This window comes from Poecile atricapillus, chromosome Z (assembly GCF_030490865.1).
Source record: "Poecile atricapillus isolate bPoeAtr1 chromosome Z, bPoeAtr1.hap1, whole genome shotgun sequence".
In the NCBI taxonomy this organism is placed as follows: Eukaryota; Metazoa; Chordata; class Aves; order Passeriformes; family Paridae; genus Poecile; species Poecile atricapillus.
The window spans coordinates 56,205,286-56,218,930 of NC_081289.1; the positions used below are offsets into that span (position 1 = coordinate 56,205,286).

Consider the following 13,645-nt stretch of genomic DNA (forward strand, 5'->3'; position numbering starts at 1 on the left):
AAGGAGAAAAGATCATCCAGATTCTGCTAGAAGCCGGCTTTGCCATCAAGAAGAGCAAAGTCAAAGGACCTGCTCGAGAGATCCAGTTCCTGGGAGTAAAGTGGCAAGATGGACGGCGTCAGATTCCCACTGAAGTCGTCAATAAGATCACTGCAATGTCCCCACCAGCCAACAAGAAGGAAACACAAGCTTTCCTAAGTGCCATAGGTTTTTGGAGGATGCACATTCCTGAATACAGCCAGATTGTGAGCCCTCTCTACCTGGTTACCCGAAAAAAGAATGATTTCCACTAGGGCCCTGAACAGCAGCAAGCCTTTGCTCAGATCAAACAGGAGATTGCTCATGCAGTAGCCCTTGGCCCAGTCAGGACAGGACCAGACGTGAAGAACGTGCTCTACTCTGCAGCTGGGAACAATGGTTTGTCCTGGAGCCTTTGGCAGAAAGTGCCTGGGGAGACTCGAGGCCGACCACTGGGATTCTGGAGCCGAAGCTACAGAAGGTCCGAAGCCAACTACACTCCCACAGAGAAGGAAATCTTAGCTGCCTATGAAGGAGTTCAAGCCGCCTCAGAAGTGATTGGCACAGAAGCACAACTTCTCCTGGCACCCCGACTGCCAGTGCTGGGGTGGATGTTTAAAGAAAAAGTTCCTGCTACTCACCACGCCACCGACGCTACATAGAGCAAGTGGATCGCCCTCATCACGCAGCGCGCCCGTATTGGAAACCCAAATCGCCCTGGGATTTTGGAGATAATTACAAACTAGCCTGAAGGTGAAAACTTTGGTCTCACTGATGAAGAGGAGCAGGAACAAGTGACACGGGCTGAAGAAGCTCCACCGTACAACCAACTGCCAGCAGAAGAAACACGCTACGCTCTGTTCACTGATAGTTCCTGTCGCATCGTAGGGATGAACCGGAAGTGGAAAGCAGCCGTATGGAGCCCCACACGACAGGTCGCAGAGGCCACTGAAGGAGAAAGTAGATCAAGCCAACTTGCTGAACTCAAAGCTGTTCAACTGGCCCTGGACATTACTGAAAGAGAGAAGTAGCCAAAGCTCTACCTCTACACTGATTCATGGATAGTAGCCAATGCTCTGTGGGGATGGCTGGAAAAGTGGAAAAAGGCCAACTGGCAACGCAGAAGAAAGCCAATCTGAGCTGCTGATGAGTAGAAAGACATTGCCACCAGGGTAGAGAAACTGTCTGTGAGGGTCCGTCATGTAGATGCCCATGTCCCCAAAAGTAGGGCTAATGAAGAGCACCGAAACAATGAGCAGGTAGATCAGGCTGCAAAGATAGAGGTGTCAAAGACAGACTTAGATTAGCAACACAAGGGAGAGTTGTTCCTAGCTCGATGAGCCCATGACGCCTCAGGTCATCAGGGTAGAGATGCCACCTATAAGTAAACACGAGACCGAGGAGTAGATCTAACCATAGACAGTATTTCCCAGGTTATCCATGACTGTGAGACGTGTGCCACGATCAAGCAGGCCAAGCGGTTGAAGCCCCTCTGGTACGGTGAGCGCTAGTCCAGATACAAGTATGGGGAGGCCTGGCAGATTGACTACATCACACTGCCCCAAACCCGCCAAGGCAAGCGCTATGTGCTCACCATGGTAGAAGCCACCACTGGATGGCTGGAAACCTACCCTGTGCCTCATGCCACTGCCCGAAACACCATCCTAGGACTTGAAAAGCAGGTCCTTTGGAGGCATGGCACCCCTGAGAAGATTGAGTCAAACAATGAGACTCATTTCAAGAACAGCCTTATAAACAGCTGAGCTAGGGAACATGGCATTGAGTGGGTGTATCATATCCCCTACCATGCACCGGCTGCTGGAAAAGTTGAACGGTGCAATGGCCTGCTTAAAACCAGCTTGAAGGCGCTGGGTAAGAGAACTTTCAAGAACTGAGAGATTAATTTAGCAAAAGCCACATGGTTAGTGAACACCCGAGGTTCCACTAACCGAGCAGGCCCTGCCCAATCTGAGCCCTTTAGAACGACAGATAGAGATAAGGTTCCAGTGGTACATATGAGAGGTATGCTGAGAAAAACTGTTTAGGTTAATTCTGCCTCCAGCAAAGACAATCCAATCCGTGGGGTTGTCTTTGCTCAAGGACCGGGTTGCACTTGGTGGGTGATGCAAAAAGATAGAGAGACCCGGTGCATACCCCAAGAGGACCTGGTTTTAGGGTGAACTACCCATAACACTGTGCTTGTATCTGTATCTGCATGTACATATGTATATAGTTAAAGTAGTATGTGTTAGTGTATAATTTAAAGGTTTAATATTTGATGTAACATTTTAGTATGGGAAAAAATTCGGGGTGGATAGTGTTGAGGGTTAGGTGGGAATTTTTACCCATTATGTGCTGGGAAGCCTAACTACCGGTACTTAAAGGTGCTCACAACGGACAAAGAGTAGCCGGGCCCAGGGTGGCGGGGAAGGGGGCAGAAAAGGAGGGTGGGGACAGTTTTTAGCTGGCTTTTCTCCTCGGCTTCGGGAAAGAAGGACGTTGGTGTGCTGGGTCGCGGAGCTGCTGCCTCTCCTTCTCCCCTCTTTGGTTGGTGGCCTCGCACCCCCTGTCCTGCCAGGCATCGCCGTGGAGCTGCTGATACACCTCATCCACCAGCCCAGGATCGCAGCTCGTCCCTGCTGTCCCAGCTGACTGTTTCCTCGGAGCCCTGCAGGAGCACCGGGACTGACTGCCCGAGGAGTTTGTGAAAACAAAGCCTCTCCTCCATCCCGTCTCAGCCGAGAAAGCTGTCCCGGGGTCCCTGGTTCTGTTTTCTTGTTATTGCTGTAGTTATTGTTTGTTTGTTTACCTGGTTATACTAGTAAAGAACTGTTATTCCTATCCCCAGATCTCTGCCTGAAAACCCCTTGATTTCAAAATTATAATAATTCGGAGGGAGGGGGTCTACATTCTTTCATCGCAAGGGAGGCTCCTGCTCTCCCTAGCAGACACCTGTCTTCTAGAACCAAGACACTGTGTAACCCATAGAATTACTGAACTGGAGGAATTTTAGACCACTACTGTTTTATTCTTCACGTTTCATGCAATCTAGTGAAATCATTGAGGATAAAGTGCAAGAATTTCAGTGCTCTCCCTCTCCACATTCCAATTCATTATCTTCCTCATTTTGTATCTGTAAAAATGGGAATGGTAACAATGGTAAAAATACGCCGTTGCATGGCTACCTAGTAGTTATGCTTCTTTCACTCTTGCTTGTTTTACTGAGAAAGGACATAATATTTTAAAAATAGTCTATTTTCTAAGCTCCAAGTTTGACTCACAAATGTTATGTTGACTTTAAACTTTATGTTTTACAAGCTCACTAACTAGTTTTGAGAATTAATGAGCATTTATGCATCATCTGTGCCTAGCACAAAGCATTTGCTTTATCAAGCGTCTGTATTTTTATTTGTTCTTCCTGTTTCCCAACAATTTTCATTGCTGCTTTTTCAGCATGAGCAGAAGCTCATGTCTTGGAGTATGTGAACCTTGTGATTTGGCTTTAAAATGTGGAGGTTGCACTGTAAAAGATGCAAGAGATTTCCCCTCCATGTGGTGCGAGTCTGCTGTGCCCACAGAAGTAATGGGGCCAGATGGTGTGGGAAGGGAGAGCTCAGCAGGGTCAGCAGCTATACTTACTGCCTCTGAGCAGCACTTTTGCTGCTTTGATACTTATAACCAAATGTAAATTAAATTAATGAAAAGAGAGTATTCAGATGTTGCTGTCCCTTGGTACCTGAAAATTCTGATTGTGAAGGATTATGTTCATTAAAGCATTTTTCTATAAATGTATCTGCTCACAATGAAAAAGGCTTGGGAGAGTTTCTAAAACCTTCATAGGTCTGATTATTGAGAATCATAGAAAATGCACTAAATTAACCTTGCTAAATGAAGGTATAAATATCTCTATTATGTCATCTTTTCTAGTTCTCCTATAGTGCAAATGAGACCCTACAACTTAACTTATCCATAAAAACAGAGAAGGTCAAGATTGACAGCAAACTGATGGGTAAGTATGAAATACGGGATTAAAAGGAGATTAATTACAGTAAGCAGAAATCTATTCCTTCATAATTTGGAGTCTTGTTAATAAGAATGTTTGTAGGTTTTACTGGTCTGGGTGAAACAAATCTGACAGATCAAAAGTTATTAATATTAGACTAATGCATTAAACATCTGTTTTGTCAGCAAGTTTGCCAGTGCCACCAAGCTGTGTGGTGCAGCTGACACACTGGAGAGGAGGGATGGCATCCAGAGGGACTTTGATGGGTGTGAGAGGTGGGCCTGTGCAAACCTCGTGAGCATCCACAAGGCCAAGTGCAGGTCCTGCACATGGCTTGGGGAAATTCTAAACACAAGTACAAGCTGCAATACGAAGGGGTTGAGAGCAGCTCTGCAGGGTGTGAAAAGCTGGACCCAGCCACGTGGGGGTGCAGCCCAGAAAGCCAGTCATAGCCTGGGCTGGATCAAAATCAGCATGGCCAGCAGGGTGAGGGAGGGGATTCTCTCCCTCTACTCCACCCTCATGACACCCCATCTGGAGTGCTGCATCCTGCTCTGGGCCTGCCACATACGAAGGACATGGACCTGTTGGATTGAAAACAGGGTAGGAAGGGCCACAAAGATGATCAGTGGGCTGGAGCACCTCTCCTATGAGAAAAGGCTGAGTGAGTTGGGGTTGTTCAGCCTGGAGAAGAAAAGGTTCTAAGGAGACCTTATTCCAGTTTTTCAGTACTTAAAGGTCGCTTATAAGAAGGATAAGAACAAACTGTTTTACAGAGATTGCTGCAATAGAACAAGGGGTAATGGTTTTACTCTGAAAGAGGGTAGGTTTAGACTAGATAAAAGGAAGGCTTTTTTTACAGTGAGGCTGGTGAAACACTGGCACAGGTTGCTGTGCTTGTTTCAGCTGGGGTAGAGCTAATTTTTTTCACAGTGGCTAATACAGGGCTATGTTGTGGAAACCAGAGAGATGGTAGATGCCCCATGTCTGGAAACATTGAGGTTCAGGCTGGATGGGGCTCTGTGTAGAATCACAGAATTGCAGAATAATCATGAGTGGGAAGGGACCCACAAGGCTCATCAAGTCCAACTTCTGGCTGTACACAGGACAATCTCAAAAAATCACTTGATCTAGCTGAAGATGTCCCTGCTCATTGCAGAGATTTGGACTAGGTGACCTTTAAAGGTCTCTTCCAACACAAAGTATTTTGGTTTTATTATTCTGTAATTTTCAGGATTGCTTTTGCTCTGAAGTTCAATCCTATTAGCAAAGCTTCCCAGTTTATCCTTAAATATGAAAATTATATACTTAAGAATTTTGATCTTTTTCTTTCTATTATCTTTTCCTTTCCTTAATGAACTTTCCTTGTCAAACAGCAGAAAGAGGATCTTTGTCACAGCCACTCATATGGACCTCACCTGAAATCTCATCTCTTAGCTGTGCTTCATTTCAGACAGGTTCTGCAGTCCCTATGTCAGCTGGCAATCAAGAAAACACAGAAATATTCAGTGTGTTTTCAGCTCATTACTCTATTCATTTATTTCCATTAAAAAATAAATTTTAAATTATAGCACAAAGACTTGATCTCTGATAAAAATCTCTTCATGAATATAAATTTCATTTCCTTTCAACACACAATAATGAAGCAATTATATCTGTAAGCCTAGTTCTGGGCTAAGAAAGCTCCTTTAAAATCAACAGAGCAATATCTAGGAGCTAAGGCCTACCTTACACCTCTTTGGACTGGTATTTAAGGCAGAATATTGCAAAAAAATATGAGGCAACCCTCTTGTTACTTGCATGATGGGTCATCAGGAGAATACTAGTACCCTAAGTAATTTCCTCTGCAGAATAAATCTTCAGACCATATTTTTCCAGCTGTACAATATTTCAATTTATTCCCTTTTATATTGGCAGCATGAACTATGTTTTTAGAAGATTTTCCTTGTGGTTCTGTGTGCAGTGTTAAAAGACTTAAAAGAGGACCTGGCATGAATGTTACAGGGAGGTCATATTACAGTCTCACACTGTCTTAATTTCCATTCCAGAGGCTGTCATGTTTAAAACTGCAGAATTTTGACCAAATATTCCCAACATCTTTTTTCCAAATCAGAGAAAAACATTAAAAACAAAACAAAAAAGTAGCTAAATTATTAAAGAAATGTTATCATTCAAATGGAAATATATAACAGTTCCAAGAGGGGAATTGAAAAATTATCAACAGATGACTCTCTTTAGTATAAAAGGGAGTTTTTAAAATCCAAATTCTTTCTGACTTTCAGACTCCCTTACTATGTGAAATCCAGAGCATAATGTGTTTTTATGCATCTTGAAAAGAATTGGCTTTGGGTATATGGCTGCTGCTGAGAAGCACCTTTGAACCTGTCAGTGAAAGAGCCCTTTCTTTGTATGACACTTAGTGAATACTAAGTTATGATAGCATTTTTACATCTCGAGCCATCAGGGGTTCTGAACAGTGTGAAATCCAATATATCCCTTTTATCCTTTGTCCTTTTTATCGATGATATCACAGCTGGTATCTCAAGGTGATGGATAAGAGTCTGAATCTAATGAGTAGCTTTCTGCTGGTACATATAATGAGCTGATCAGTGAACAAGGGGAGTGGTTAATGCTTTAAGGCTGTGGCTTTCTTCATTGCATTTATGCAACTGGATGTGAGGGACATCAAGACTTTGCAGTGGTGACATTTTTTACTGAGGGGTGGAGTAAGAATCCCTGTGCAGCCAATGAAGGATAATGCAGTCATTCAGTAAACATATTCCCGTGCTGTACCTGATGGCCATGTGGTCATCTGTGTGAGAAGTAAGAGGTTTAGGAAGCCAAGGGGAAGATTTGCTCAACAATATTTCCTGTTCAAGTGTCTGTGCAGTAGAAATCTTTCAGAGTGCTGGAATAAGAAAGCAATCTGGTTCCTATAAAAGCGATTCTCAGTGAGGAAAGTTTTCCTTGACACTGTCCACAAAGCAAACAGCAGCATACACGGGCTGTCAGTCTGGTGCTTTCCCCCAGCACTATGTCTACATCCAACATGTACAGTGGATAACTGACACACAAGCTGAAGGAAATATGTCTTGGTTTATGTTTGTTGCTCAGTGCCTTCCATATTGATGTGCTCAGTTTATGAAGCAAATGGTGCTACTCCTGCTTTGTGCTCATCAATTCCTTGGAAGTTCAAGGCAGAGATTGAATCAAATGGATGCTCTTTCTCATTGATTCATTTTTACAAATGTCAGATTCCCTCAGTTTTGCATGCACTTCTAATGATGCTTCAGCTGATTTTGTGCTTGAAATTAAGTGGATATGCTGACTAGAGGTAAGAAAGAATTAAAATCAGGCTTCATCATTGCATTAACTCTTCCTTATAAGGGAAAGAAAAAAATCCTGTTATTGTCTTAAAGACTAACTGTGAAACTGAATGCTGAGGGTTTTAAACATACAGCATTTAGAGGAAAACTGCCTGCATGGGATTACATGTTCTCCTGCAAGTGGCAGAGGCTATCCAAGGTTTGGGTATCTGCAGTATTGTTCATGACTAGCAGGGGAATAAGGCAACTGCTGAAAGAATAATGAAAATCTAGCAGTCTCATTTTACTTTTTTATTTCACTAGAAATCTGACAAGGTAGTATCTTGCAATTAGATTTCAAGAGCTACTGCTGCTGCTGTTATCTAGGAAGATACCAAGTGTATTAAAATGTTACTGACTGGAGGGTGGTTTTTCCAGTGTCTTTTGTAGAGTCCTGCTCCTCTAAAAGTTTGTTTTAAGTAGACTTTTTTAATGGCCTTTACTCTATGCATCTCAAAAGGATTTATTTTTGTCCACATCTGTTTACTTTCCTTTATTTTCTACATCTTTAAGTATGAACCTTGTTTGAAAAAAATCCAGCGTCACTAAGGCTACTGTTTCTTGAGACTTAATGAAGGGAAGGGGAAGGGGAAGAAGGAGCAGAAAAGCAGGCAACATGATGTTTTCTCTCACAATAATCATCCCTCCTGTCCAGGGAGGCACAGCACTCACATGCTGGGTAATCTGGGAAACATGCAAACTTTCCCTAGAGAGACATCTTTTCAGTCTGTTTTCTTCTGGGCTAGTTCTTCAGTACATCTCCATATGTTTTTTTTGTAAGCCCAGGTTCTCCTTATGGTGTTAAACCACAGAGATATGTCTCAAGGCTTTACATCTATTTGGGGAAATTAGTTTTGTTCAGTGACTGTACATCATGCTAGAGATTGATGGGGGCCAAAATAAGCTTAGTGTCTGGGACAGTTGGTCTCTGCTTTATCAGTGAGAGGTAATCAGACTTGATTTCTTGGCTCAGAAAAGCTAGAACTAAACCCCACTACAGAAGGACTAAGGTGTAAATCAGGACGACTGTTCAAGACAAAAGGGAAAACAAACACAAAAAAAACAAAGAATGAAGAAACACAGAGTTCATTTGAACAGAGGTTAACATTTTATTGAGTGTTAACTTTCTATTTGGAGCAGGCATGAGTAATAATTATGGAAAGTCCCAAATGTCCTGGCAGCAGCCTACAAAGGCAGCTCTCTTCCATTAAATCTGCAACTGGCAGAGGTCCCTTGCCAGCTGATGTCCACCCCTACTGGCACCCATGCAGAGTCTATATCATCCATATCTGACTTGGGATGCTCCAGGAGGACCTGATTTTTGAATTAATCTTTAAACAGTTTTATGTCTTATTGAGGTTAGTCAAAGTAAGGACTTTTTGCTTGAATGTTTTGACAGTGCCTGAGTGACAAAAATATATTTGCAGAGCAGTCATATTCTGCACATGGATAAATGTCAGGTTTTTCCCTAAAGGAAAAATAAAATTTTCTCTCAGCATCATTCAGGGGTTAAGTACAGACTGTACATATTATTCACGTGACTCCAGTGAACTTTATACAGAGGGTTAGTTTTCCTTCTAAAGGACACTGAATATCCTTGAAACAGAGAGAAATGTCCAAATATGTTTGCTGTTCATCTTTCAGTGACTCTGTACAACTGCTCCTATGGACGAAGCGACTGCAGCTTGTGCCTTGCTGCCCGTCCTGAATATAAGTGTGTCTGGTGTGAAGAAGATGGCAAGCCCAGCAAGTGTGTTTATGAAAAACTCTGTCACACTCCCCCCACCGACACGTGTCCTCCTCCAGAAATCACTCGTGTAAGATTGCTTTCTTTTCTCTTCCTACCAGTGTAATATTTTTCAGGAGAAAGCAGCCAAGCAAGCTTATACTGAAAGCCAGGTTTTTTTCCTGGGGTGTTAAGTAAGCCTCTGAAATAGCTGAAAGGAAATAATGTCAGTAGTGATGTGTGTGAGAGATCTGTAAAGACTCAAAAAAAGAGACTGAAAGGAGTCTTTGAGCCTCCTTGTTTTTCAAGTCTTGTCCTTGCTGCATCAGAAGCCAGGGTAGCAGTGCATGCTTAAAATGTGGTGTTTGATTCTTGCATTCTTAGCATGGATTTTTTCTTTCATAAAGTCCTTTCTACCTGAAATGAACCTGTAAGAGAGGTTCACTCTTACTGGAACAACAAATACATAACAGGTTCATTTACAAGCTTCAAGCTAGATTTTTCAATAGTATTTAATAAGGGAGCAGATTGGTTTTGGGTCATAAAATGTTTTCCAGGTGTCAGTGATATTTTTCAGTCCACACCAGCATCAAACCCAAGGCTGTAAGCACTGAATGTATGAAGTCAGAGAGGCCAAATATGCACCCAACTTACTCTGCAGTTACAGCATTCACTCAGGGTCAGGGAAGATTGTTGTCCACATTGGTGGATCAGAAGGCAAAGAAAGTCATAAATCCATGTCCTTTTCAGAAACAAGCCAAATGCTGTTTTATGGGCATAATTGTTGAGAAAAGAGTGATACATGCTTCCACTGGGTAAATCTAAATTTGCAGCAGTGGTATCAGTACTTCGAAACTCAGACACACTGTTTGATGAGAACACATCCCAAGCCATCACAAAATGTGGTAACTGTATGACAGAGGTTGAGAGTTGTAACAGGAGTGTTTCGCTCAGTAGAAACTGTGTCTGAAACCTGTGGCTCAAACTGGTAGAGACACTGCATCTCTGGAGACTGCAGCTAGAGGTGCAATGTGCCTACTGGCAGACCTGCAGTACACTGTGGAAGGTTGGCCATGAGGGTAAATCTAAGAAGAAATGGCTTTTAAACTGTTGAAGTCTGCCAAAGAAGGTAAATACCCTTGAAGCTTGACAGCATCTGTGGAAACAAATACTTGTGTAATGTCTGTGCCCAGGTAAACATGATGTGAGAAAAAAGGAAAATTAAGAAAAAATATGTTTTCACCTGGAATACTGTTTCTACATTATTGTGGATTTAAAAAAAATACTAAAATATATTAGGTTTTCAGACTTTACATTAGCTTTATATATGAACATGGCATTTGGAAACAGCTAGACAAAAAGTTGAGTCATTTTTCAGCTAGTTTGTTTGTGGGTTGAGTGCAGATGGACAGCCAGTGGGCTGGGCAGCCGGCAGAGGCAGCTACGTCACTCTGATCAGACTTGCTTAGACCTGAGACACTGATTTTGATGGAGCAGGCATTGAAGTGCAACCTCACTCTTCTGGATGGCAAACTTGCAGCCCTCCAAAGCTGAAGACAAGAAAAGGTCTTGCTGGAGGTGCTCCAAGCATTATGTAGGAAAGCAGGTTAGCCTCCCAACAAATATTCTGAATTGAAGTGCCTGTTAGGGCCATATTTCAGTCTGAGCAGTCCACTGCAACTGCATGATCTTCTCTGTCCTCATTTTATTTGCAAATGACTCAATTAGCATCAGCCCCTGCTGCAGCACCGTACCATGAGATGCAGTAAGGAAAATCAAGGATTGGAGGAACTTTTGAAGACACTATGTGAGGCAGCACTGTGTGTTAGGAATGTGCACTGCCCTGCTGTGAACCTAAAGGGATAAAATCACAACAAAATGTTGGAAAAGCTCCGTGGAAGGATTGTGAGAAGAGTGCAATCCATTTGCTTTTCAAAATCACAGTACTTCAGTGGAGGAAGCAAACTTAAAACAGAATAAACACCAGTCAAGAGTTTTATGCATAACAGTCTGCCAGATGAGACATGAAATCTTCAGCTGTTGAATACTATTTCTGAGCTAACAGATGATTAATTAATATTAAAAAGTTGCATAGCTTGCTTTTTTGTTTGTCCTACAAGAAGCATCTGCATTTCAAATGTTGGTAAGTCAAAGTAGCTTTAAATAATATAGAAGAGCAACATAGTCACTGCAGTATTTAATTTTGCTTTTTTTTCCTGTCCCTTGTGCAAACACAGATTGAGCCAAAAACTGGACCACTAAGTGGTGGAATTCTTTTAACCATAATGGGATCTAATTTGGGGATAAAGGCAGAAGATGTAAAAAATATAACAGTGGCAGACAAGGAATGTCTTTTTAAGGAGGAGTTCTACTCTGTTTCCACAAGGTAATTGATGAATGCTTTTCACAAGATTTTAGAAGAAAAAAGGAACCTCTGTGCATTTTCAAGAAAAAATTATCTTTTGTGAAGAAGAAAGAGCTATTTTGAAGAAAGAGCTATTGCTATGATATACCTACAATATTTCATAGTAACATGTCTGACTCTATTTGGAATTGTTATAAATTGTAATACAGCAACAAATTTACAATGGTGTACTACCATCCTGCTCCTGATTGAAGTTTTTTCCTTATTTGATTGAAAAACTTTCATAAGTTTCATATTACTGCACATATATCAAGACTATTTGTTTTTAAATTACAGGCATTCTACATGTGCATCTAGTGATTAAAACTTTGTTAAATCTGAACCACAGTGAAGCCAAGCATACAGGATTTATGGGAAAGTAGGCAAAACAAGAGGAAGCTTAAATCTCTTTAGTCCAGCCACAGAGTTTCTTGCCCAGGGACAGGGAGGGAGCCCAGAGCTTAGGTTTAGCTGTAGATGACTAAGTTTCATCTCAAAGCCAACAAGTCCATGGATGTTGAATTGCCTAAGCAGGTTGGTAGATGTTTTGTGGATTACTTGTCACACTCTTAAGCAGTGCCAAAAATTAAAACAGAATGCCTAAATTCTGCTAGGTAGGTATCTAGGTGTTTACTACAGATTATCTCAAGCTTCTAATTTTGAGAGGGAAATCCTTTTTTGATATTAGCTGATGAAAAGCATAGCAGGAAGGTTCAGTAGTAATATTAAGAGTAGTGACATATTTTAGGCAGCATGACTTTTCCTTCATTCACACTTGAAAGCTGCAATTGAAACCTTGGCTTTCTTTCCCTTCCTATAAATTAAAGTGTAACACAGTAACTTGTAGCTATTCCTGTGGCATGTTTTGAAAGTGACTTTGAAGATACCTAAGCAATATCTGTGGATCAGGCATTTAGAAGCTTTCCAGGCCTCTAGGACTGAAGAAGGTAAAGAATAGCAGTTTATTTCTTACTGCTTCCCAATTTTATTGCCATCACTCCTGCATTTACATGTACTCCCAATCAGTCATCTTTCCCCATTCTCTATTTTCAGGGTTTGCAAAAGCTGCACTAAATTGCAACATTGCCTTACAAGAATTTCCCCATCCTCTTGGCTTTTTTAAAAGCTTTTTGATATTTTTAAATGCATGGAAAGGAGCCAGAACTGAGATGACTGGTTCCTTGTATCATAGCAACATTACTGGTTTCCTAAATTCTGGCAGTGTAGTAATGGGTGAGAACAAATGCAACTTGCATCATGTCATTTATCAACAAATTAGTGGATTTTGAAGGATGTTCCCAACTAGGGAAGCATTAAAAAAGAAGTTGTCAAAATCTTCAAATAGATATCTTTAATGTTCTGTATTTGTCTTCTTCTGTTGTTTTGTTTAATTATTACTTTTTTATATATTAAATTAAATTTTAAAAATAGTAATAAGTGCCTTGTCTTGCTCCCCTATCCCTCTGCAATTGAAACCTAATCTTTTTAGGAGACAGTGGCTCCCATGCACAGCAAGATTTAAGACACTTAAAGGGTGCTTTCTGGCTCTGCGGTGATTTAATTGTTGGCCTTTGAAAAGTCATTCTTTTTAGTTTTCCATTAGTAATGTGGGGGAAGGGAGGCAATGCCCACGCTGGGGAGGGGAGGGAACTCATCCAATTAAAATCTCTGCTACGGTGTTTCCCCCACACCCCCCCGGCCCGGCCTCCGACTGCTTTCCCTAGTTTGACATATGGTAAAAATTCCTCCAAAGGCACCGTTTCCTGTTTCTGCCTGACATGAAGATACAACTTCCAAGAATACAGTAGAGAGATGATGAGGAACAGGCTCAGGCAGCCATACACATGCCAGGACATGCAAGAATTCAGAGAATTTTGTCCATTTGCCAGTGCCCAAGAAAAAAAGTCTGGAGTGATCTGCAGAGGGACTTGACGATCCTTTTATTATATGTCCCGATTTAAGTACATTATACCCAGTTATTTGGAGTACCACAGTAGCTGCTGTGGGGTTTTTTTATGCAGTCATGCACTGCTTAAGGAAGAATAGCAATAATCCTGGAGGGAAAGAGTGACAGAAATGTGCAGTGATCCTCAGGGTGTGGCCTTTATGAAACTGTCTGACTGAGCAGG

The 13,645-nt window shown here is 41.8% G+C and overlaps 1 protein-coding gene across 3 annotated transcripts in view; it reads left to right on the forward strand.

Annotated features, from left to right (window-relative positions):
• Positions 1–13,645, forward strand: part of LOC131572816 (plexin-B2-like) — a 255,163-nt gene that overhangs the window by 194,566 nt on the left and 46,952 nt on the right. For all 3 annotated transcript variants that reach the window (XM_058826193.1, XM_058826194.1, XM_058826195.1), the window contains 3 exons: positions 3,946–4,027; positions 9,031–9,203; positions 11,350–11,498. In XM_058826193.1, coding sequence (XP_058682176.1) covers positions 3,946–4,027; positions 9,031–9,203; positions 11,350–11,498 — 404 coding nt within the window. The remainder of the gene's footprint in view (positions 1–3,945; positions 4,028–9,030; positions 9,204–11,349; positions 11,499–13,645) is intronic.